We start from the raw sequence: 27,554 nt of genomic DNA on the forward strand, positions 1-27,554 counted from the left end.
GGTGCTGGAAAAGCACAGCATTTCAGGCAGCATCCGAGGAGCAGAAAAATCGACCTTTCGGGCAAAAACATGATGAAGGACTTTTGCCCAAAACGTAAATTTTCCTGCTCCTCGGATGCTGCCTGACCTGCTGTGTGTTTCCAGCACCACACTCTTGACTCACTTCGAATACACCATTTCAATGCTGCACTTTAGACCACACTGATACATTGTATTGTAATGCAAGTTTGCTTTGCACACAGGTGCAGGTTCCAATCTTCTGCCTAGGTGCAGCATGCACTTCTTACTTGTTTTCTTAGCATTCACTCACTTTGCGCCTCCTTGGGGTTTCACAGCATTCCTGCCTTGCCCCTTTGCACATTTCACATCATTGCGAACTTACAGAACAACTGCCTTGCCTTATCTCTTACTGCTGGGATAAAATCTGGCAGCTTGTCATGTTTGCCAACAGTAATCAATGAAGGGGGCAGAACGTGTTCCTGTACAACACTGTGCTACATCAGAGTCACATCTACAACATGTGCCAGCGGTTTGTGATAAACATGTGCTTCGACTAAATGGCTGCGTTGGAAAAGCTAAGGGGCGCACTCCTTTGTCAAGTCAAAAGAGATTTGTTATTAGTCGAAGTTACTACTACAATAAGTCAAGGAAACCACCTGTTATCAGTCCAGGTACTTAACACAGTCAGAAACAAATTTAGAAATTGCTGGAAAATCTCAGCAGATTTGGCGGCTGAAGAGAATGTAGAGTTAACATTTCAGGTCCAATGACCCTTCTTCAGGGAGTAGTGTAGTTGGGAGTGTTGGGCGTAATTATGAGGTTATGTACTTAATATGTATTTAATAAACTTTTTCCTGAGTAATATTTTATTTGAATTTATCAAAACCTTCTAAAGTGTCCAAATTAAATGGAGACTTTAGGGATGTTCCAGGCATAGAGGAATTGCCCAGTAAAAATTTTAAATCGTAGATTGTGTTCAGGAAACTTTTCTATGGCAGTATGTGTTTAGCCCTACGGAAAAGTTGCACCATTGTACCTGGTTCTTGGAAATGAGATGCACCAAGTAGATTGAGTCAATGGAGAAACATTTAGGAGGTCGTGTTCATTATATCGTAAGGTTTTGGGCTGACAATAGAAAAAGCTAATAGGCAATCCAGAGTAGGAATAGTTTATGCGGGTGGGGGGTCGAACCAATTTCAATAGGGCAAGAATGAATCTGGGTTGGATAGACTGTAGAGGAAAACATTGATAGAGGAAATTGTAGTTGAAAAATAGGCTACCTTCAAAGAAGAAATGGTTTAAGCACAACCAAGGCCTGTTCCCTCAAAAAGGACCAAAATTAACAAACTCAGAGCTCCCAAAAATTAGAAAACACGGTAGTTAATTGAACTCTCATTGTAGTATTGTTAATATTTTCACTCAAGTAGCTTTTGCCTAATGAATATTTTCCTAATGGTATCTAGACTACTTGATGAAGGGTTTATGCCCGAAACATTGGCTCTCCTGCTGCTCGGATGCTGCCTGACCTGATGTGCTTTTCCAGTGCCACACTTTTCGACTCTGACTCTCCAGCATCTACAAGTTCTTCCAAACTACTTTGGTCAAGTGAAGACCCTGTAATGCATTTTCTGTGATCAGTTATTGTGGACGAGGTAAAAAATACCATACTCTGACTGGCTGAACACAGTACAATTTCTCAACAAATAACAGGACATCTGTTAATTAATTTCTCCTGAGGAATTGAGTTCATTTGCTATTGGAGTCTTTAAATTTGATTTAAAATCTGTAAAGGGATTAGAAAAGCAAGGAAATGGCTTAAACAACATCAGCTGCTTCTCTTGGCACAAGGAAAGTATTTCCAATCTGCTGCCAATCCCATTTTCTCATAACTAAAGAATCTCATCTTTAATAGCATCAACTGATTTGTCTCCTTTCCCTTGTGATCCTTCTTTAAAAGGATGCTATAGACTTCACCAAGTATTCCAAATCCGACTTAACAAATTATTTATATAGGTTTAGAATTATGTCATTGCATTTATAATTTATACCCCTTCTAATTAAAAGGATTTTATTTTGAGGATGCTTTATGTTTTATTTTACAAGAAAAGCAAAGTTTGTTTTGGTGCTACCCAGCTCCCCCATCTTCCCATAATTTTTTTTATTGTCTTCATGTTTTCATTCTGCAACTGGTTTTATCAATTTACAATAGTAATTATCAGAGAAAGTTAAACATAATGGTTCTGAAATTCCATGGACGTTCTACTGCATTCCCACTGGAATTCTGCCAGGAGGTCAGTGAAACCCACAGAAGAACAATATAAATGGATGAAAACAGCATCTATGCCATTTCTGCAGGACTTCTGCCAGTCATCACCTGAGATTGTAGAATCGCACAGTACAGAAAAAGAAGACTTTGGCTCACCATATCTGAATCGGCTCAGTTTAATAGAGCTATCTAATTAATCCTACTCTCCTTCTGTTTCCCGATAGTTGTGCAAATGTTTTTCTTTCAAGAATACAGCCAATTTCCTTTTGAAAGTTTTTGTTGAATCTACTCCATTCTTTTTGACACCCAGGTGCTGATCACACATTGCATTTTCAGAATTCTTATCTATCAATGATTCTTTTGTTTTTTTATCTTAAATACGTGCCTGCTGATTACAGACACTCATGTTTGTGGAAATATTTTCACCACAATTACTCAAAATTAAAAATAAAATATTGCAATGCTGGAACTCTGAAATAAAATCAGAAAATGCTGGATGCATACTTAGCAGGTCTGACAATATCTGAGGAGAGAAAATCAAAGTCACAGATTATAGTCACTTTGGAACTTCACAAAGTAAATGTTTCTCTCTCCACAGAGACACAAACAGTTATACTTGGCATTTACCCATCAATAATTGAAATTTGCCTTGATAAATCCTTGTTAATTATTTATTTGCACAAGTCAACTTCAAGTAATGAAGTAGAAATACTCAGCTATTCTTTCTCCTTAAAAATGCATTTTAATTAGAAAATAAATATAATTATTTTAAACTGAAATTACTTTATTTTAAAAGCCAGGGGCATATATACAAGCTTCCTGTAAGATATCTGAGAATAATGAGGTTTTGTGACTGTCATTTTACAAAAATTAAGTGCTAACTCTTCTCACTAATTAACACGTTCACGCATCGTGAAAAGTGAGAGAATGTACATTTGTTGTTGTCTCTCATTGGGTCAGATGGGCTTCTGTTTATATTTAAATTATGCAGCTTTCAAAATTAAATTAAAAGAAGTGGATTATCATTTTGCCGTTGCAGTACACCTACTGCAACAAAGTAAACTTTAGGGAAAACACAACTTTCTCGCTGGCAACTATCTGATCTGAACCTTGACACGAACATTTTCTTACTAACTTTATGAATACTAATGAGCCTCATTTTTTGCATCAGTAGCACTGTTCTTTCTCCAGGTGTCTGACAATATCTTTCAACAATCGGATGGTAAATTGGTTCTGTATCAATACTTGGTTCATTAGACATATTTGAAAACTGGTGTAATATAAATTAACCTTAGTCCAGTACACTATCTCCTAGCAACCAGCTCAGTATATTTGATTGCAGGTCCTCTGTCTTTTAAATGAATAGATTGTTTAAGGAGCCCTGAAAGTGGATGTTATTATATCATTAAGGAGTCTATTTGCAAATGATTGCTTTGGATATGTGGTTCAGGCCATTCAACCCAACCAGTCCATGTCTGTGTTTATGCTGTGATTGAGCCTTCTCTCATCTAAATCTACCATGCCAGCCATCTCCCTTCTCTATCAACTGCTCGTCAAACTTCCCTTTAGATGTATCGTGTACAATATGATTCAACAAGTCCCTGCCATAATGAGTCCCTCATTTTTGTCACTCTTTGGAGAAAGAATTTCTTCAGAATACCTCAAGGGATTTCTTGGTGATCATCTTATATTGGTGGCTTCTAGTTATGCTGTTTCCCACAAGAATTTTATCATTGTCCCCTGATACCGCATGCTTTACCCTGTTCCATAGGCTATCATGGGTTACTTATCAAAGACTTTTGATAATCCATATAAATTGCATTCCTTCATTACCATTGTCTACTCATCGCTGAATATTTGAGGGGGTAACAATGTACGGCAAGCAAGTATCTCCTTCTGAAATTCATGCTGATTATTCATTATTACATTCCACATTTCTAGATGTTCTATTTTTGTCTTTAGTAAAGATTTTTTTAGTTTTCCTACACCTGACATAAGCTAACTGGTCTATAATACCTGAAAATGTCTGTGTCTCCTCTTAACTGTAGGGATTATTTTTTCAAGCAGTTTATTGTGTGGACAGTAATGTCTCTTTATCTCTTCCCTAGACTCTTTTAAAATATGTGGTTACAATCTATCAGGCATCTATGTCTCTGAGTTTGTTTAGTTTATTCAATGCATTCTGTGTTTTTAATCTTAAATGTACTTATTCGTTACTAATCTTGTCATTGGACATAATATCAGAAAGTTCAAACTTCCATATACATGCCAAAACAAGGTAATTATTTAACATTTCTACTACCTCTCTTTTGATATATGTATTATTATCCTGTCAACTCTTAATGGTCCTATTTCTATCAAACCCTTCCTTTTTTTTGTTGATGTACCTGTATAATAATTTCATTTGTTTGGTTTCCTTGACAATTTAATTTCGTCATTCCTCTATGCCTTTCTAATTGTTTTTTTTGATGACTCTCCTAATCTCTTTGTATTGTCTCTTATCATGTATTCCTCTGCAGCCTATGTACCAAATGCATGATGCCTTTTTCCTAAACTGCAAATGTTTCTTGATGTCTTTATTTATCCATGGAGTCCCATTTGTGCTTAGCTTGTTTTTTCCCTGCAGCAGAATATAGTTACATTGAATTCTGTACAATAATGTTTTATATGTTATCCATCATTGTTATATGTTGTTTGCCATTACAATTCCCATTTACTCTTTGCAAATTTGATTCTAAGCATCTCAAAATCAGCTTTTCTCCAATCAGTTAAAGTTAGTTTTTATCATATTTATGTCTTTTTTCTATTATCATCTTGAAGTATGATGTTTCATGGTTACTCTTGCTTTGATGTTCCCTACTTTAACTTATTTTATCTGCTCTGGTTCATTCCTCATTACTAGATCCAAGGGGAAAATTCCCTGTTCATAGAATCCCTACAGTGTGGAAACAGGCCATGTAGTCCAATAAGTCCACACCAACCTAAGAGTAACCCACCTAACAAGTCCACACCAACCCCCCGCCCAAAGAGTAACCCACCCAGACCTATTCCTCAACCCTATTACTCTACACTTAACCCTGACTAATGTACCTAACCTACACATCCCTGAATACTATGAGCAATTTAGCATGGCTAATTCACCTAACCTGCACATTTTTGGTTTGTGGGAGTAAACCGGTACACGCGGAGGGGACCCATGAAGTCACGGGGAGAATGTGAAAACTTTGCATAGACATGTGGTTCTGTTCGCCGAACTGGGAATTTGTGTTGCAGATGTTTCGTCCCCTGTCTAGGTGACATCCTCAGTGCTTAGGAGCTTCCTGTGAAGCGCTTCTGCGATGTTTCCTCCGGCATTTATAGTGGTTTGTCTCTGCCGCTTCTGGTTGTCAGTTCCAGCTGTCCACACTGCAGTGGCCGGTATATTGGATCCAGGCCGATGTGTTTGTTGATAGAATCTGTGGATGAGTGCCATGCCTGTAGGAATTCCCTGGCTGTTCACTGTTTGGCTTGTCCTATAATAGTAGTGTTGTCCCAGTCGAACTAATGTTGCTTGTCATCTGCGTGTGTGGCTACTAAGGATAGCTGGTCATGTCATTTCGTGGCTAGTTTTTGCCCGAAACGTCGATTTTGCCTGTCCTCGGATGCTGCCTGAATTGCTGTGCTCTTCCAGCACCACTGATCCAGAATCTGGTTTCCAGCATCTGCAGTCATTGTTTTTACCTATTGGGTCCTTTATCCTGGTGAGATGTTGTCTGAGAGTGGCTGTTGGTTTGTGTGCTGTTATGAGTCCTAGTGGTCGTAATAGTCTGGCTGTCAGTTTAGAAATGTTCTTGATGTATGGTAACGTGGCTAGTCCTTTGCGTTGTGGCATGTCCTCATTCCGTTGTCTTTCCCTTAGGCATCTGTTGATGAAATTGCGGGTGTATCCGTTTTTGGCGAATACATTGTATTGGTGTTCTTCTTCCTCTTCTTGCAGTTCTGGTGTACTGCAGTGTGTTGTGGCCCTTTTGAATAGTGTCTTGATGCAACTTCTTTTGTGTGTGTTGGGATGGTTGCTTTCGTAGTTCAGGATTTGGTCTGTGTGTGTGGCTTTCCTGTATACCTATGTGGTGAATTTTCCGTTCGATATTTTCAGTACTATCACGTCTAGGAATGGGAATTGGTTGTCCTTTTCTTCCTCTCTAGTGAATCTGATTCCTGTGAATGTGGTGTTGATGATCCGGTGTGTGTTTTCTATTTCTGTGTTTTTAATGCTTAAAAAGGTGTCATCAACATATCTCACCCAGAGTTTGGGTTGAATTTGCGGTAAGACTGTTTGTTCTAATCTTTGCATTACAGCTTCTGCTATGAGTCCAGAGATGGGTGAGCCCATGGGTGTGCCATTGATTTGTTCATATATTTGGCTGGTGAATGTGAAATGTGTTGTGAGGCACAGGTCCAGTAGTTTGAGTATGCAGTCTTTGTTGATAGGTTCCCCGTCTTGTTGTCTGTTCTGTATGTCCAGCAGGTTGGCTATTGTTTCTCTGGCTAGGGTTTTGTCGATAGAGGTGAACAGTGCCGTTACATTGAATGAGACCATAGTTTCTTCCTTGTCTATATGTATATTTCTGATGATGTCCAAGAATTCCTGTGTTGACTGTATAGAGTGTCTGGATCCGCTGATCAGGTGTTTCAGTTTCTGTTGTAATTCTTTAGCCAGTTTGTATGGTGGTGTTCCTGGTAGCGATTCGATGGGTCTGAGTGGGATGTCTGGTTTGTGCACTTTAGGTAGTCCATAGAATCTGGGGGTGGTGTTGCTTTCAGGTTTCATTCTCTGTAGGTCAAACCTGGTTATCTGTCTATTTTTTTGCAGGTTCCTCTGTGTTGTTTATACTATTGGTGAGCTGTGGGGTGGGGTCAAACTCTCTTTTGGTAGGTGTTGGTATCTGCAAGTAGTTGTTGCGCTTTTTGGATGACCATCATTCTGCCTTTGTCTGCTGGTAGTATGATTATGTTCTTATCATTTCTTAGTGTTTTTAGTGCTTCCCTCTCCTTGGTGTTGAGGTTATGTGTGATTGTCTTTTCCTTGTTATCAGGATACGATACTTTGTCTCACTGTTTGTTGTGTCTCTTCTGTCAGTCCGTTGTTTCTGAGTGTGCATTCTAGTGCTGCTAGGAAGTCTGCTGTCTTGGCGTCCCTGTGGTTATAGTTGAGTCCCTTGACCAGTATTGTTCCTTCCGTGTCTGTGAGCTGTCTGTGGGAGAGGTTTCTAACCCAGGTATGGGTTGTGGTGTCCTCTCTGTTGTGTGTTAGTTTGGCCATTTTTTCTTTTAGTGCCGTTTTTTTGTGGTGTGTGGTCCTGTTCTGACCTATGGTGACGGCCTGTTCTATGGTCCGGGTCCATTCCTGATTGGTGGTTTTTGAAATTAACGATTTTTGGCATGCAGTTTCCTGTCTGTATTTGTGTAGTCTGTTGTGAGCGTCTGTAATCATTACCTGGATCATCCTGAATCCGTTCTGTCTGGCTGTGTCTCTGGCTTGTGGGTTGTTGACTGGCGGTCTGTATCTGACACATGGTGGAAGGATTTGATTCTTTCGGCATTCGTGCAGGAACCGGAGTTGTTCGTATGTGGCACTTAGGCGGTTGGCACAGGATTCCCATTTCCTGGCTTGTCTTAGCGTCTCTCGCCCGTAGGTGTTCAAAGTTTGTGAGAAGATTTGTAGCTCGGGTGCTCGTTGCTGTTCTTGGAACTATTCAAACATGTATCCAAACTTTTACATCTTTTACCCAATGAAAGACAGTATAATCAGGGTAGGGGAGGTCTTTGATTATGTTAGATGTTTTCCCGGGGCAGCAGGAAATATAAATGGATTCAACAGTTGGAATTCATAAAGTGTGACTCTGGAAAAAGCACAGCGAGTCAAGCAGCATCCGAGGAGCAGGAGAGTTTCGGGCAGAACCCTTCATCAGAACTGGGGAGGAGGGAAGGGGGCTGAGAAATAAATAGGGGGAGGAGTGGTTGGGGCTGGGGGAAAGGTAGATGGGATGGCGATAAGTTGATGTAGGTAGGAGGTGATTGTGATAAGTCAGTGGAAGGGTGGAGCGGACAACTGGGAAGGAAGATAGACAGGTCGGTCAGGTCAAGAGGGTGGTGCTGAGTCAGAGGGTTCGATCTGAGATGGGGTGGGGAGATTTGGAAACTGGTGCAAATCCTGCTGCCGGTAGAGATACATAACCTGGACACACATCTGCCCCCTTGCCTCTGTTCAAGGTCCCAAAGGATCATTCCAAATCCAGCAGTGATTTACTTGCATATCCTCAAACATCATTTACTGCCCCTCTTGCTCTTGATGTAGTCTCCTCTACATCGGAGTGACCAAGTGTAAACTGTGGAACAGTTCAGGGAACATCTCTGTCTGTACACACCAAGCAACCCATCTTCTGGTGGCCAGCCATTTCAACTCCCCCGAAGACATGTTCATTCTGGGCTTTCTGTACCACCTAAACAAGGCCATACCTAAACAAAGCCATCCCCAAACAAGAGGAAGAACAATTCATCCTCTCCCTCAGGAGCCTACAACCACATGCCATCAATATTGAATTCACCGATTTCCAAATCTCCCACCCCCATCCTCAATCCAACCCTCCGACTCAGCACCACCCTCTTGACCTGACATACCTTTCCATCTTCTTCCCACCTATCCACTCCACCTTCCCACTGACCTATTGCAATCACCTCCTACCTACATCCACTTATCACCATTCCATCTACCATTCCTCCAGCCCCACCCCTTCCCCTATTTATTTCTTAGCCCCAATCCCCCCTTCCCAGTCCTGATGAAAGGTCCTGCCTGAAATGGCACTATCTCCTAGTCAACAGATGGAAGGCTGATTTGTGTGAGGGACTGGGCTGTGTTCATGACACTCTATGATTTTTTGTGGTCTTGGAAAGAGCAGTTGCAATTCCATAGCCAGCTAGATTGCTTTCTATGGTGCATCTGTAAAAATGGTAAGAGTCCTTGTGGACACACCGAATTTCTGCAGCGTTCTGAGGAAGTATAGCCATTTTTGTGCTCTCTTGACCATTGCATCAGTGTGTGTGGACAGGGACGGATTGTCGGTGATCATCACTCCGAAGAACTTGGCACACTCAACCATCTCCATCTCAGCACCTGTGATGCAGACAGGGACGTGCCCTCCACTCCGCTTCCTGAAGTTAATGGCCACCTCCTTCATTTTGCTGATATTGATGTCTTTATACCATGTCACTAAGCACTCCATCTCTTGCCTGTACTCTGCCTCATGGTTTGAGATCTGCCCTATAATGGTGGTGTCATCCACAAACTTGTAAATGGAGTTGGGGTGGAGTTTGGCCACACAGTCATGAGTGTGTAAGGAGTAGAGTAGGGGGCTGAGTCTGTCATTTTGTGGGGACCTGAGTTCAGGATTATGATGGAGCAGGTGTTGTTGCCTACTCTTACTGATTGCACTCTATGGGTCAGGAAGTTGAGGATCCGGTTTCAGAGAGGGGAGCTGAGACATAGGTCTCGGAGTTTAAAGATGAGTTTGTTGAGAATTATTGTGTTGAAGGTCGAACTCTAGTCAATAAGTAGGAACCTGACATAGATATCCTTGTGATCCAGATATTGCAGAGATGAGTGTGTGGCCAGGGAGATGGCGTCCGCTGTAGATCTCTTGCCCCGGTTGGCAAATTGCAAAGGATTGAGGCAATTTGGTAGTTTGGGGTTGACGTGAACCATGACTAACCTCTTGAAGCACTTCATAATTACAGACATCAAAACCATCAGGTGGTAACCATTGAGGCAAGCTGCATGATCTTTATTTGGAATCAAGGTGATGGTGGCCTTCTTGAAATAGGTCAGGGACATCAAATTGTAGTAAGGAGGGGTTAAAGATGTCCGTGAGTACTTCTGCCAGCTGGTCTGCACAGGATCTGAGCACACACCCGGCGACTCCATCCAGGCTAGATGCTTTCAATGGGTTCACTCTCAAGAAAGCCGATCCAACATGGTGGTGACCATGGATACAGGTGCATCTGAGGCTGATGGGGATTGAGAACATTGTTTCATTGATCTTATGTTCCAAGTGAGCAAAACTTGCATTGAGCTCGTTGGGTAGAGGTGCAGTATTTTGGAATTCCTACAGTGTGGAAACAGGCCATTTGGCCTAACAAGTTCACACTGACCCTTTAAACAGTATCCCACCCAACCTCTACCCCTATTATTCTACATTTCCCCCGACTAATGCACCTAAACCTACACATCCCTGAACACTATGGACAATTCAGCACGTCCAATTCACCTAACCCTCACATCTTTGGTTTGTGGGAGGAAGCCAAAGCACTCAGAGGAAATCCATGCACAACACTGGGAGAATGTGCAACTCCGCACAGACAGTTGCCCGAGGCTGGAATCAAACCCGGATCCCTGGCACTGTGAGGCAGTAATTCTAATCACTGAGCCACTGTGCTGTTGCCTGTGAATCTGGTTGACTTCGCTTTGTTGCCGTTTATGCCGTGTAAGCATGGCCACAAATGTCAGGTGTCCATGTGGTTGGCTTGGGACTCAAGTTGAGTTTGGGATTGCCTCTTGGTGTCTCTGATGGCCTTAAGGTCATACATGGATTTCCTGTATACATCAGGGTTGCCCAACTTGTACCTCTCAGACCTGGACTTTGGTAGTGGGTTAATCTCCTGGTTTATCCATAGGACAGCAGATGAGATGGTAGTGGAGAGGCAACAAGCGGAAGGGTCAGCAACGTACCAAACAACCACCTGCGCAGAAAAATACTGGGGAAATTCAGTAGGTGGGCAGCATCAGGAGAAGAGAAACATAATTAAGGTTTTGAGTCCATTGTGATTCTGCTGGACCTGAAACATTAATTCTTTTACTCCCTCTCCAGATGCTGCCAGAACTGAGTTTCTCCAGAATTTTCATGTTTCTAGCCATTTATCTACCTGCTTACATAATTAATGTTTCAGGAATTCAGCTCTCGGGTCTTGCTAATTCTCAGACCACTTTTTGTTCTGTAAAAGGCAAAGATGCACCTGTTCTCTCTGCATTGAATTCCCCCATTCATCAAATTTATAGACTCATAGAGATGTACAGCATGGAAACAGACCCTTCGGTCCAACCCATCCATGCCGACCAGATTTCCCAACCCAAACGAGTCCCACCTGCCAGCACCTGGCCCATATCCCTCCAAACCCTTCCTATTCATATACCCATCCAAATGCCTCTTAAATGTTGCAATTGTACCAGCCTTCACCGCATCCTCTGGCAGCTCATTCCATACACATACCACCCCCTATGTGAAAAAGTTGCCCCTTAGGTCTCTTTTATATCTTTCCCCTCTCACCCTAAACCTATGCCCTCTCGTTCTGGACTCCCCGACCCCAGGGAAAAGACATTGCTTATTTATCCTATCCATGCCCCTCATAATTTTGAAAACCTCTATAAGGTCACCCCTAAGCCTCCAATGCTCCAGGGAAAACAGCCCCAGCCTGTTCAGCCTCTCCCTGTAGCTCAGATCCTCCAATCCTGGCAACATCCTTGTAAATCTTTTCTGAACCCTTTCAAGTTTCATAACTCTTTCCAATAGGAAGGACACCAGTACTGCACGCAATATTCCAACAGTGGCCTAACCAATGTCCTGCACAGCTGCAACATGACCTCCCAACTCCTATACTCAATGCTCTGACCAATAAAGGAAAGCATACCAAATGCCTTCTTCACTATCCTATCTACCTGTGACTCCACTTTCAAGGAGCTATGGACCTGCACTCCAAGGTCTCTTTGTTCAGCAACACTCCCTAGGACCTTAAGTATTCTGACGCCAAACTCCATGAACTGGACTTTGTGTTGCTTAGTTTATTAAGAAAGTAATGACAATTTTATCTTATATACATTGTATACCTGGACAATTGTAATTTAATTTATGGAAAATCAGAATTTCCACTCTAACTTCACAAAATACCAATCATTACTTTGTTTTATTAAACGTTGTACATATTTTCAAAAATTGACTATCTACTTCAAAATGATGCATAATTTATTTGGTTCAGGAAGGATGAGTAGAGCTCTTGCAATTAAATATTTATTCACTTAACTACTGCAATAACAATACCAGGTTTTCAACCATAGGAATGCTATTAAAACGACAGTCTCATTATTCATACAGCCTGAAAGATTAGATATTAAGAGAAAACAACATTTATAGTTACTTTTAATCTCATTACTGATTTTACTCCACTGATTTAAACTCTCCTGCTCTATATATGTTCCAAACACATGAAGAATTCTCCTCCTCCCCCATGTATGAGCTGATAGCCCCAATGGAATTGTGTCACAAAAATAAGTGCTGCAAGTAAATGTTAACAGGTGGACCATCTTAATTCTTTCAACACCTCCTCAGCAGCTCTCCAGCACCAAAACGTAACATCCACAATTGTCACACTGCAGAGTAAGTAAAAAATTTGTAGAATTGTAAGACATTGCAGTAAGTGCGTTTCATTATCACTAACAATCTTTTACATCAGTTGGGATCATAATGCATAGGTGAGATTGTATTGCGTCTTAACAACTTCTACCTATGTAGTGAATTTAACGTACTAAGATTTCCCAATGCATTTCACAGAAGTATTATCAAACCAAATTTTACACTGAACTACATGAGGAAATGTTATGACATGCAGATGGCCAAATTTTTGTCAGGTAGTTTTTCTAAAGAGCATTTTAATGGAGGAAAGTGACAGAGAGATGAAAAGATTCAATGAGTAAATTCCAGAGTTTATTACCTTGGCAGCTGAAGGCAAGGGTACAGAATTGGAGGAACACTGATACCTGGGATGGAATAGCACTAGAGGAAAGTATAGAAGTAGCAAGTGGACAAAGTCATGAGGGATTTGAAAACAAGCATGAGGATTTTCAAACCATGAAATAATGAGTGAAAGAAACTTATTGAGAGTTAGGATGCAGGCAATAGAGTTTTTTATGACCTTAAATTTATGGAAATTGGGAAATGGAAGCCTAGCCAGCAGTGTGTTAGAATCCCAAGAGGTAACAAATGTGCAGATAAGTATTTCAACAGCAGATGAGCTAAAGCAGACCATAGAGTCATAGAGTTGTACAGCACAGATTCAGACACTTTAGTTCAACTCGTCCATGCTAACCAAATATCCTAAATTAATCAAAGTTACATTTGCCAGCATTTGGCCCATATCCTCCAAACCCTTCGTATTCACGTACCCATTCAGATGTCTTTTAAATGTTGTAATTGTACCAACCTCACCACTTCCTTTGGTAGGTCATTCAATCCACACACCACCGTATGCGTGAAAATGTTGCCCCTTGGGTCCCTTTTATATCTTTACCCTTTCACCTTAAACCGATGTTCCCTATCTCTCTCTATCCTAGGAAAAAGAACTTGGCTATTTATCCTATCCATATCTTTCATGATTTTATAAACCTCTAAAAGGTCACCCCTCAGCTTCCGATGCTCCAGGGAAAATAGCCCCAGCCTATTCAGCCTCTCTCTATAGCTCAAACCTTCCAACCATGGCAACATTCTTGTAAGTCTTTTCAAGTTTCACAACATCTTTCCTATAGCAGGGAGACCACAATTGAACACAGTATTCCAAATGTGGCCTTTACAGCAGGAACATGACATCCCAACCCCCATACTCAATGCACTGACCAATAAAGGCAAGTGTACCAAAAGCTGCCTTCACTACCCTGTCAACCTGTGACTCCACCTTCAAGGAACTATGAAAAAGCACCCCAAGATTTCTTTGTTTGGTATCACTCTCCAGATGATACAAAAATGGAAAGAGATGGTCTTAGTGATGGTGTGGATATGTGGTTGGCAAATGATTTTAGGGTCGCATACTACACCAAGACAGTGAATAGTTTGTTTAAGCTTCAGCCAGATTTAAGGCATGGTGGAGAATTAAAGCTCCAAGGTTGAATACAGGGTGGCTCCATACCACCACTCAGCAGAATGTTCATAATGCCTCGCTTTAGTGAATTAAGGTGCATTGATTGGCCCAAAAGAATGTAATGGATAATAGCTTCAGAGAACTGGTCATACTACAGGTAGTCAGGTAGATAGGTGACTCAAGATAAGTAGGAAGATAATGCAGGAGTCTCCTGTGGCAATCCCTGTTTCAAACAAATGCACTATGTTGGAAACAGTGGTGGGGTGGCGGGGGGTAGCCTCTCAGAATAAAATAGCAGTGGCAGCCAGGTCTTGGGCACCATGACTGAATCTTCTGATAAGTGGGGTTTGTCAAAGTTCAATTGTGATTGGGGACTCTCCAGTCAGGGGCACAGATAAACGATTCTGCAGCCATGAGTGGGATTTCAGATTTTTTTTAATGGTGCCAGGGTCAAGGACGTCTTGGAGCGGGTGCAGCAAATTGTCAAAGTGGGGAGTGAGCAGCCACAGGTCATTGAATACATTGGTACGAATGGCGTAAGTAGAGAAAGGGATGAGGTTCTGCAGAGTGAATAAAGAGAGTTTGGCTGGAGGTTAAAAAGAAAGACCTCAGGGACAGTAATCTCTGGGTTACTTCTGGTGCTGTGTACTAGTGAAAGTAGTAATAGGAAGATAAAGCAGATAAATGAGTGGCTGAGAGGATGGTGCAGGGGGCAAGGATTCAGATTTTTGGATCATTGGGATCTTCTGGAGCAGAAGAGATATGTAGAAAAGGAATGGGTTTGAACTCAACTGGAGGGAGACCAGTATCCTGGTGGAGCGACTTGCTAGTACCACCCTGGAGACTTTAAACTAGTATGGAGGTGGGGTGGGGGATCCTAAACAGTAATGAGAAAATAAGAGGGAAAGCTGAGGATAGTTCAGAAGTTAAAGGGAACATGTTAAAAAGACAAGGCAGGCAAGACCAGAGAGAACAATTAAACTGCATTTATTTCAATGCAAGAGGCCTGACAGGTAAGGCAGGCTATGGATGGGAACATAGGACCGGGATATCATAGCTATTGCAGAAACATGGCTGAGTCAAGGACAACTATTGCAGAAACATGGCAGCTCAGTGTTCTGGGTTATATATGTTATAGGATTAATGGAAAGGGAGGCAAGAGAGGAGGGAGAGTGATGTTTTTGATTAGGGAAAACATTACTGCATTACTTAGAGAGAACACTCCTGGGGGATTGTCCAGTGAAGCTATATGGGTGTAACTCAAATAAGAACAGGAAAATCACCTTGATGAAATTATACTATAGGCCCACCATAGTCAGTAGGAAACTGAGGAGCAAACATGTCGGGAGATCTCCGCTATGTATAAGAATAATAGGGTTGCAAAAGTAGGGGACTTTAACTTTCCAAACATAGACTGGGACTTAAATTTTGTTAAGGGCTTGGATGGGGAGAAATATTTTAAATGTGTTCAAGAAAATTTCCTTTATCAATATGTAGGTGTACCTACTAGAGAAGGAAGAAAACTTGACCTTGTCTTGGGAAATAAGGCAGGGAAATGAATGAAGTGTTACTTTGGGTCCAATGATCATTATTCTGTTAGTTTTAAAATAGCTATGGAAAAGGATAGAACTGTTCAAAAAGTTCTAAATTGGAGCAGGCTAATTTTGATGGTATTAGACAGGAATTTTCAAAAGTTGATTGGGATAGACTGGCAAGTAAAGAGACAACTGGTAAATGGAAAGCTTTCAAAAGTGTGATAATGAGAGTTCAGAGACAGTATGTTCTTGTTAGAGTGAAGGGTAAGGCTGATAGGAAAAGAGAACAACAGATGAACAGAAATACTGAGGCTTTCGTCATGAAAAGGAGGCATATGTAAGTATAGACAGCTGGGATCAAGTGAATCTCTTGAAAAGAGAGTAGGGGTGTACTTAAGACAGAAATCAGAGGGACAAAAAGGGATATGAGAGAGTCTGATTTTCCCAGTATTCCTGCATATTGAAGTCACCCATGATCATTGCAATTGTGACTTTCTTATGTGCCTTTTTCTTATATATGTCTTTTCTATCTCTTGATTTATTTTCTTCCCAACATACTAACTACTGCGAGGAGGCCTGTCACAACTCCCTGAGGTCTTTTTTCCATTGTGGTTCCTCAACTCTACCCCTCTGCCAATCTGCCTGTCCTCTTGATAGAATACATATCCTTGGATAACTAGTTCCCAGCCTTGATCCCTTGCAGCCACGAGTCTGTGATACTTAAACATCGTAGCTACCAATTTCAATCTGTGCTACAAGTTCATCTTGTAATTTGCAGTAATTTGCTTTTATCTACAAGTTCATTTACCTTGTTTCATATACTGTGTGCATTTAAGTATAACAACCTCAGTCCTGCGATTGCTGCCCTCTTTATCATAGTTGTCCCTTGTCTACCCTGCCTGAAGTTAGATTCCTCAGCCTTTCCATACCCTCTGTCTTATTACTTGTTGTGGAAACTTTTGTAACCTCTGCAGCTTTGACAAAGGGTCAGTTAGACTCAACGTCAGCTCTTTTCTCTCCTACAGATGCTGCCAGACCTGCTGAGATTTTCCAGCATTTTCTCTTTTGGTTTCAGATTCCAGCATCTGCAGTAATTTGCTTTTATCTACAAGTTAATTTACCTTGTTTCATATACTGTGTGCATTTAAGTATAAAAACCTCAGTCCTGTGACTGCTGCCCCCTTTATCATAGTTGTCCCTTGTCTACCCTGCCTGAAGTTAGATTCCTCAGCCTTTCCATACCCTCTGTCTTATTACTTGTTGTGGAAACTTTTGTAACCTCTGGAGAGCACCCCCTCCTCTAGTTTTAACTTTGTCCATAATTTTTCATACAACTGAACATCACCCCATCTCACCCCCCCAAAAACCACCATCACCACCACCATGAACAATTTAATTTAAAGTTTAGTTTCTTTCCTTCTTCCACACAACCTATTGCTCAGTCTTCCAAACTCTCTGCCTTCTGTCCTTGCAGGAGAAATCACCAGTGGTAACCACCTTGACAGCCATTGCTAAGGCGTACCCAACAGGTCCAATGGAAAACATGTCTTGTTGCAGAAGGTTATACATGTCGCCAGTGACAGCCATCTGGGGCACTGGTGTCACCTAGATGAAAATAAATGATAATTCACTGCCTGTTGACCCTAGTGCCGCTACTGGTGTTACTTCTAGTACACTTAGTGCTGATGGTGTTTCTAGTGTTGCTGTTCTCATTTCACTCATCAGAGATCAAAGAAGTGTTGCATATGCTGCACCTATGCTGTTGTTTAAGGCTGACCATAGGAATGGTCCAGGTTAACATGGGTGAAGTCCAAAACAGGTGAACTAACTTGGAGAAGTTGGAGATCACCTGTCAAGCAATAAGAACACATTCTCTCAAAGAATGCTATCAACAGCAACTTCTATCTAGGTAGGGCTGCATTTAGTCAGTTTCACTGATAAGATTCTCAGTCTGGTGGATTCAGTGAAAAAAGTACTCCCTGCTTATGCTATTATTGAGTTGACCCTGATATGTTTCACATAGCTTGGGAAACCCACATACTGGATGTTAAAACTAAAATACTAGTTTTAATCCTCAGTTAATTGTCCTTTGGATACTTTAATTACTTTTTTGATAACTTCAGATGGATTCTTCTCTTAACCTTCAAACCAGTCCAGGTTAATATGGGCAAGATCTTGTCAGATTCTGACCCAATGCCATTTTATTTTGAAATTTTCATCCCAGCTAATCTGCCCCAGCCCCACACATCTTTCTACCTCTGCTGAGCATAAAATATTCTGCTTATTTACTTTACAGTAACAGTGCCACCAACTAAACAACAAGAAGTGGAAAAACATTAACAGTTAAAAAGTTAGAGCCTAATGTGTCATCAGATCAAAATACTTTAGATAATATATTAGCCTCACTGCTGCTTTGACAATGAAATCTGATCTGACATAAGCAATATGAGTTAGATGGTCTTTTTAAAATTGATTTCAAAATTTCTGTGACAAACATTGGTAAGCAAAATATTTGCTAATCGTATTCTATGTCTACTTAAGAAATTTCTTTAAATCCACAGAGTTTTGTCATCAATAAGTTAGAAATTGGTTACATTAGGAACAAAACCCATTTATCCCTTAAGCCTATTCCATTATCATGGCTGATATGTACTTCAACTATTTTTACCTACCTTTGTTCCAAATCTCTTCGTAGCCTTACTAACAAAAATTCATTGATTTAATAATTTCTTCTTATGGCCTGTGTAACTCTGACAATTAATAAAAATATAAATACTTCTTCTACTTGCTTCTCAAACTTACTATGAATTGTTTGATGCCTCATTCACTTTACAAGACTTCCTTCAATGACAAAGCAAACTTGAAAGGAGGTTTAAGCTATGAATTCCCCAGTTGCATTATTGTAAACTTGGCATAGGTGAGTTATCACCTCAAATAGTCAGGCCTGCCATTCAGTCACCAGTGTTGACTAGCATTGATCTTTCTTCATTTAATGAGCATCACACGATTGGGATTTTGTCTGGTTGCATGTATGAAATTGCTTTGAGGCTGCATGTATCACTTGTGTATTTTGCTGTTGCCAAGTCTCCATTCAGTATAAATGCCACTGCTCTAATATTATAGAACTACTTCTGATGTATCTGCTGTAAATTACAACACAGTAGAGACACCATATTACAGTCAAATTACTATTCACATCCACTAAAAAGAGACTCTTGGGTCAGAATTTTACAGTCCAATACAGGTAGGTTTAGAGGTCAGGTGCAGGGGAGTGTCCTCATAAAATTCTTCAGGTGAGTTGCAATTCTGAAGGTTAGATGAACAGAGAGATCTCAGTGTCCAGATACATAGATCCTTGAAAGTTGCCGCCCAAGTTGATAGGTTTGTTAAGAAGGCATACAGTGTGTTAGCTTTTATTGGTAGAGGGATTGAGTTTCGGAACCATGAGGCCATGCTGCAGCTGTATAAAACTCTGGTGCAGCCACACTTGGAGTATTGTGTACAGTTCTGGTCACCACATTATGGGAAGGATATGGAAGCTTTGGAAAGGGTTCAGAGGAGATTTAGTAGGATGTTGCCTGGTATGGAGGGAAGGTCTTACGAGGAAAGGCTGAGGGACTTGAGGCTGTTTTTGTTAGAGAGCAGAAGGTTGAGAGGTGACTTAATTGAGACATATAAGATAATCAGAGGACTAGATAAAGTGGACAGTGAGAGCCTTTTTCCTCGGATGGTGATGGCTAGTATGAGGGGACATGGCTTTAAATTGAGGAGTGATAGATATAGGACAGATGTCAGAGGTAGTTTTTTTTTTACTCAGGGAGTAGTAGGGGCATGGAATGCACTGCCTGTAACAGCTTCTCCTGGATAAAATGAGCTTTTTCCTCCCTTTCACAGTGCTAATAACACCAAGTTTATCATTCTACACAAATTTTAAAGTAAAGTTTTCTGTCTGCAATCTTTATGGGTTCTTCAGCTGAAATTGCATCTTCATTATAACATCTCAGTTATCTTAAAACTTCTGGGTTTTTTTGTGAATTTTCTTCTGCTGGTCTCTAGAATCAGTTTTGTTCAATGTCTACTTAAATAAGTTCTGAGACCTTTCTGGTTCTATAGCCATCAGTTAAATTTATTTTCTGACCTTTCGCTGTTGCTTGCACCAGTGCCTTATGCAACCCAGTGTCATGCATGCTTATTATGAAAAGTGAGATTTCTCTTTTATACTCCCATACCTTCATTTTCTGGTCTTTGCACTGTTTTCCCTTTTTCCTTATGAGTCTCTAACGTTACCCCCTTGAACCCTGTCTTGCTCCTTCTGATTGCATTGTCCAGTGTGGCTAGTTTTTACTTCTCTCTTCCTAGCCACATTCTTGTCCAAGCACTTCTTACCAGCTTCTGGATCATGTTTTGCTTTTGTAGTACTGAGCTTATCATTTTGGTGCTTCCATAGGTGCTGTTGTCTTTCTGATGTTAATCGTGTTTCAGCTGTTAACCAACTGTGCCATTTTGAAGTAGTAATGCTCTAAAAATGGTAAACTCATTTCAGCAGTTGTTATTTTCTTCTAGATTTCTTTCATGGATGTAGTCATATTCACACCACTGCAACCACATGACATTTTCTTGTTGACCACTCCTAATCTCTTGTGATATTTTCTACCTTCACCACTATGAAGTACTTGTATAAGGGTTGTTTGACATAGATGACTCTTCAGCTAGTCATCTCTGTTAAATGCTTCTTAAAGGTCCTACTACAAATCATTGTGTTATGCAGTGCTGCAAGTGCTGTAGCACTAGCAAATTACTGTTTAAACATACGTTCTTAGTGCTTTGGCATTGACATACTTTGAAATACCATCAGTAGTAGCTACCTGATATCACTGGAGAAAGATTAACCCAAAACAGTATGCTGGAGGTTTTTTTTAATTCTAATAGATGCACAAAAGGCAGCAACTTAAGACTGACATATGAAAAATGTAAATAATGTTGTCTTTCAACTTACTATTTATTTTAAGCAATCAACAAAATATTCTGCTTTCTACAAAAGAAACAAAAAAATCCTAAATATCTATGAACCATTATTGAACATTGTGATATTAGAATAAAATAAGAAGGCAAATCAAACAAATTAAGGGACTCTGTAAATGAGAATTTTATACATTTGCAAAACTTTGTTGATTCTCTTTGATACCACCTGTTGAAAAAAGGTTTATGGTCATGGCATCACATCAAATAGAAAGCACTGAAAGGGAAAGAAACCATCATGATTTTAAAAAATAAAATAAGTCAAAAATGAATTAAAATCACAGAGGAAAGTTAATTGAGAAACCAGTCCGTGGAGATCTTACACAGACGATTGCTATTCCTTCCATTGTGTTTAGACTCGCTCTCTGCAGCAGCAATTCAGTTAGTACCTATATGACCCAGCCCCTAGTCCACTTCCACCCATTTTAATTAATTGATCTCCAATCATAAAACTCTCTCAAAACCATTGTTTATAAAGCTTTATTGTTTTAAAATTGGTATGCACACATAGGACGAATTCTTACATTTTTTTGGCTATGTCTGAGCTGCATTATATTTTTTGAGGTATTTTTGTCACAAGGTTTCTCACTGTAACTCACCAAATTGGTTCAATAACTACGTACCCTATCCTGTGACATCTGTCACATCCAATTCTGTCAGTACAAAAGTCAGTAATGATAAAATTAACAATTTGATGTAACATACTTTAACAAAAAAAATTCTAATCTACAACTATGCAACTTGAGCTTTATCCCTTCAAAAACCCTAAATATATACACACACAACCATGATTAGGACACACAAACCACTTAAAACGTATACTCTGGGTAGAGGGAAAAAAAAAGACAGGGTAGACTAAATTCCAACGATCAAAAGTTGAGAGGTGAAGAGTTAGCATCTCTTAGCTCTTTTCCTTTTCATAGTGATGGCATGCTGTTATCTGTAGGGTTGACAGTCGTCTTCAATGCAATAGTTGGTCAGGTGGGCCTAGGTATTTTCTTGTTGGAATCTTTTCTTTTAATCTTTCTTCATTTTTCTGTCTTTACCCTTTATGGAGAAAGATGGAGAGAATGGATTCTTTCTGTCTACAGGCTGTGGAAGTTTTTCTGTCAATACTTCAAAAGAAACACATCACACAGCTCAAAAAAAATGCGGCACTTGATTTTCAAGTTGCAAACCTCTCCTATATTTCAGTTATTGCAATCCAATTTCCATTTCAGTTTTCAATCCCAAAAAAGCGACATGTGATCTTTCACAATACAGCATACATATTTTGTAGTTTAGAGTGTAAGAACATTTGAAATCACAATGTGAAACTATCCAGTTATCTGTACGTTTACCAAAAGCAAGTGTCTCGTCCCGAGGTATGACGTTATAGTTAATGCAATGCAAATAATGCTTAATTAATACCTGTTTTTAAGAATCTGAAATGAGTCTTACAAATATTCTTCACATTACAAACATCTCAATGCCAAAATGAGTTAAGCTGGGCTTAGTGATCTGTTAGTATCATCAATAACTTAGTTGAAACTTTATTGCTGGAACAGCACAGCAGGTTAGGCAGCATCCAGGGAACAGGAGATTCGACGTTTCGGGCACAGGCCCTTCTTCAGGGCCTGAAGAAGGGCCTGTGCCCGAAACGTCGAATCTCCTGTTCCCTGGATGCTGCCTAACCTGCTGTGCTGTTCCAGCAATAAAGTTTCAACTTTGATCTCCAGCATCTGCAGACCTCACTTTCTCCTCATCAATAACTTAACAATACTAACTTTCTTATGTTTCTCCAGCTCGTACTGTTATCTCCATCCCACCCAAAGACCGCAGTGTAATCAAAGGAACAACAGCAGTACTAATTTGTGGAGCATCTCATGATCCCAGGGTCACAATCCGGTGAGTCAGCCTGATACAAAACCTGCAACTAACATAATTACTGAAAACAACGAGCTTTGCAGAGCCAGTGAAATGCTGCATAGCAATAAAAACAAATGGAATCCTGTAGATTGTTCCATGGATGCTCATTGTTCATAAATATAATGACTTACTTTATGTACACAGAATTTTGTAGCTAACGGAAGAAGGTACATCAGTCCAGCTACATTACAGTTCATGCTATTTTTCAGCATGAATCATATACGTCTCATATTATCCCTTCAGCTCTTCTGTACTTCAGTTTCTTGATTATGCTTTTGTGATGACTCTCGGGATATTTTTCAATATGAAACCGACTCTGAAAGAGCACATTTTTATTGCTCAGTTTTGAATGCTGCAATTGGTCTATAGCCAGTGAATGTGTATTTTGTTGGTTGTGTGGAACTGGTTACAGACCAAATAATGAACACTGAAGACTTTGGCTTGTGTGCCTGAACGTTTATTACTGATTTCACTTGTGAAGCATCACAGACTTGCCATCAATTTGAACCTTGTCAACACCTATGGAAGGAAACAGCCCTGACCAATAAACTGTCTGTCTGACACTTCACATAAGCAACAGATTCAGTACCTTTAATTGATTCTTATTATTCTATGTATTGTTCAAGCATGTTTATGTTACAAAATAATGTGCTAACCTACTATGAATCTTAATGTTTGTATGGTCGTTTGATCAATTGTTTGCTAAAATCCATGTCCATTTGTATCCATAAAATGCGATATCATTTTGTGCTAATTTTAATTAAGACAGGTGTTCCAAACTGTGATCATTCTAACCAAAACAATGCTTGGAGTTTTATGTCCGCTTAAGTGCATTTTTTTTCAATCAGTTCCCTTCCCAGAAACCAGTCTGATTTACAGGCTTTGCTCCATTTTTAGTTGTGGAATACATCTAAAGAGACCACAGCACAGAGCCTGGTGGATTGTTTCCTAACCAGGGTAGAAATCACAAAAGAGATTTTGGTAAAGCATGTTTGGAAGGTTTGGAACAATTGCAAGATTTGGAGTACAATAGACAAGCGGTGCAGGAGTAGGCCATTCAGTCCCTCAAGCCAGCACCACCATTCATGATGATCATGGCTGATCATCCACAATACGTATCCTGTTCCTGCCTTATCCCCATAACCCTTGATTCCACTAACTCTCAGAGCTCCTTCCAAATCTTTCTTGAAAGTATCCAGTGACTGGCCTCCACTGCCTTCTCGGGCAGAGCATTCCATATATCCACTTCTCTCTGGATTAAGAAATTTCTCCTCAACTCTGTTCTAAATGGTCTACCCCTTATTGTTAAACTGTGACTTCTGGTTCTGGACTCACCCATCAGCGGAAACATGCTTCCTGCCTCCAGAGTGTCCAATCCATTAATAATTTTATACATCTCAATCAGTGCCCCTCTGGAAAAGAGATCGATACATCAGGGTGGGATAGAAAAGAAGAGTTGAGGAATTCAGGGCAGCATCAAAATAGGTTGGTAAGGCATCTGAATGAGAGGCAAAGCTATTGAGAAATCTAAGAGAAGAATTCGAGATTGGAGGAAAGGTTAGAAAAAAGATAATGGCTACTGGCTTGGAGGGGGTTTAGTGATTGCCATGGACATGGTAATTCTAACAGGATTAATGGGCAAATTAGTAGGTTTGTCAAAAGTTCAGAAGAAAGTGCAGACACTTCTCTTACTCCACTAGCAATACTGGAAAGGCACATATCCTGTTCCAGGTCATAATCCCTGTTTCCTCTTAACTTATGGTTCCAAAGGATCTGGAAATTTTGCTGACTGGCATTAACGTCCTAACAGAGAAACAGTTCTGAGAGGCATAGACTCATTAAAATGTATAATTGTCTGACCTATCGCCTTAAGTTGTGTTGTTTGCAGGGCCTCCAAGCCTGACTTTGCTAAAACCAGAAGTAGGTGTGTTGAAAACAGGTTTGAGTTTTTTTTATATTTTGTTTGCCATCTATCTTAACCTCACTAATATTTGAGGATTAAAGGCATGCATTTGGTTGTACTAACAGTTTCCTTTGTGGAGTCTTGAAAGTTTCTATTATTTCTTTAGGTTTGTCTGGAAGAAGGATGGAAATATTATTGATGCAAATGCTCTACCCAGAATTACCATAGGGCAAAATGGCTCACTTCATATCAGTCAAACTTGGTCAGGTGATATTGGTGACTACACCTGTGAGGTTCTGTCCTTGGGAGGAAATGACTTCAGAACTGCCCGCCTGGAAGTCATGTGAGTATGCAAGTTTTCCCATCAAACTGAATAACCTTTGTCCCATTGGTTTTATAATGAACTTATGCCGTTATCTTTAACACAGTTTACTATTCTATTAGACCTCCAAAGTGTGTTTGACAAAGTGCAACCTAGCTGATAGGTCGGCGTTAAGCCCATGTAATAACAGGAAACAGAGTAGTGGTGAACCTTTAGTTGGACCAAAGGAAGCCACATAATGCAGTTCTACAGGGTCAGTGTTAGGCTTATGCTTTTCTTGACATTTGTTAAAGAATTACACTTGTCTTAATTTTGACATTGTGCCCTATATAACCATCAGACAGGATTTGGGATTATTTTGAACAGTGTCAGATAGTGATAAACTTGAGACATAGACAAAATAGACATGTGGTATGTGATTTGTTTCCTCTAACCTCACATTAAGGCTTGTCCATGTAAGACCAAGTTGAGGAGGAATTTCATCCTGACGGTAGGGAATCTATGGAATTCATTCCCGCAGTGGGATGTGAAGGTTGAATAATTAAGTATATTGAAGGCTAAGATAACAGATTTTTAATTAGTAAGGGACTCGAGATTTATGGGGATAGGGCAGAAAGTGGAGTTAGAGGTTTATCAGACAGTTGTGATCTCAGTGAATGCAGAACAGACTTGCTTGGCTAAATTATCTACTTCTGCTCTTGAGGACCACTAGTGGAATCAGAGTACAGGTTGTTCTGATATAATGCATGTTTCATTAATGCGAATTCGCTGTAACACAATTAACAAATTGGGGACGTGTGTTCGCTGTAACACAATTACATTGCCAACTCTTTAAGCTCTGTTTCTAAAGTGCGATTTTTCTATAATGTGGGGTTGCATAAGACCGCATTATAGAAGAACTGACTATAGTAAAAATCAAATGCAGCAACTAAAAGTCTTTTGGTACCATTTTCAAAACAAATATTTGCTATGTAGCTGTTTATTAACATAGGTCAGGTAGGAGCTACTTGAGCAAAGCTGCTAACACATTTTAAATAAATGGTTAACCTCTTGTTTAGATCACAGACTGATGAATATTGAGCAACCATATTAAGCATTTCCTCAATTCTCTCATATAGTAATTGGTAAACTTGTGATATCTGCTTTTTATTAATGAGTGCACTGAGAATAAATGTATAGCCTGTAAAGAGCATTAAAGATAAGCTATCCGGAATGGCATATGACCTGTATTAAGTTTCACAAAGTTAAAGTTTGAATAAATATTTAGAAATCATTATTAATATTTCTATATGTTTATATTCAATTCTAGAGTCAAAAAGTGAGGCGCTGGAAAAGCACAACCAATCAGGCAACATCCGAGGAACAGAAGAGTCGACATTTCGAGAGCAAGCTCTTCATCAGGAATGTGCTTATGCTCGAAACATTGTCTCTCCCGCTCTTCGGGTGCTGCCTGACCAGCTGTGCGTTTCCAGTGCCACACGTTTTGACTCTGATCTCCAGCATCTGCAGTCCTCTCTTTCTCCTTAGCTACAATTCTAGTTTACACCTATTGTGCAATACATTGTCTTCTTGCAGCATTATAGCTTGTGAGAAATTAGAGTTCGGGCTAGGACATGGAGACATGATTTAGTCAACATTTGAAATTAGTGTGTATGTTTTTATATGTGGACTAAAAATTCCTATGCCCACATTTATAATAGAAAGTGCCTATATAAAATGTAATTATAAATTCTTGCCACTGATGGCATTGTAGCACTTCAGTTTCACATCTTTAACTATTCAGCCTGTGCTACAGAGAAATACCTTGGAGGCAAACTTTCAGCTGGCAGCCATCTGCTTCTCAGCTGGAAAGCTGTTAGTCAGTCAAAACAGTCGATTGGGGCTCATCAATGCCGAAGGTATATCCACTTCATGCAGTTTTGAAATGGACATGTAAACATAGCTCGGGTTCTTGAAGCACAGTGGTACTGTCCCTCTCCCCAGACCAAGAAGCCTGTATTCAACTCATATCTGCTCCAGAGGTGTGTAATAACATATTGCGACTCTGGTCAAGAATAAGACGGAGACATATGTTAGGTATAGACAACTGGGATTAGGTGAATCTCTTGAAGAGTATAAGAGCTGGAGAGGGATTCTTAAGAGGGAAATCAGAGGATATGTGAGAACCTTGGCAGATAAGGCTGAGGATAATCCAAAGAAATTCCACAAGTACATCAAGAGCAGAAGAGCAACTATGGAGAGAATAGGGTTCCTTAAGTATTGACAAGATTGACAATGTTTAAAACCACAGGAGATGAGAGAGATAGTAATCAAATATGTCATATCAGTTTTTACTGTGGAGAATGAAATGGAGGCAACAGAACATGGGGAAATAAATATTGATGTCTTGAAAACAGGCCACATTTCAGAAGAAGAGGAGCTGAACGTAGAAAAGTCTCCAGGACCTGATCGTGTATCCCAGGATATTGTGGGAAGTTACAGAAGAAATTGCGGATCCCCTAGCAGAAATATTTGTATTGTCGATAGTCATAGGTGAGGTGCTGGAGGGCTGGAGCTGGCTAATACTATGCCTTTATTTAAGAAAGGCTGTAAGGAGAAGCCTGGAAACTATAGGTCAGTGAGTCTGACCTCAGTGGTGGGTAAGTCGTTGGAGAGGATTCTGAG

General features: G+C 40.2%; 1 protein-coding gene across 4 annotated transcripts in view; it reads left to right on the forward strand.

The window, feature by feature from the left end:
• Positions 1 to 27,554, forward strand: part of sdk1a (sidekick cell adhesion molecule 1a) — an 856,101-nt gene that overhangs the window by 548,474 nt on the left and 280,073 nt on the right. For all 4 annotated transcript variants that reach the window (XM_043711901.1, XM_043711903.1, XM_043711902.1 and 1 more), the window contains 2 exons: positions 22,542 to 22,644; positions 24,735 to 24,911. In XM_043711901.1, the coding sequence (XP_043567836.1) occupies positions 22,542 to 22,644; positions 24,735 to 24,911 (280 nt within the window). The remainder of the gene's footprint in view (positions 1 to 22,541; positions 22,645 to 24,734; positions 24,912 to 27,554) is intronic.

Source organism: Chiloscyllium plagiosum, chromosome 21 (assembly GCF_004010195.1).
Source record: "Chiloscyllium plagiosum isolate BGI_BamShark_2017 chromosome 21, ASM401019v2, whole genome shotgun sequence".
In the NCBI taxonomy this organism is placed as follows: domain Eukaryota; kingdom Metazoa; phylum Chordata; class Chondrichthyes; order Orectolobiformes; family Hemiscylliidae; genus Chiloscyllium; species Chiloscyllium plagiosum.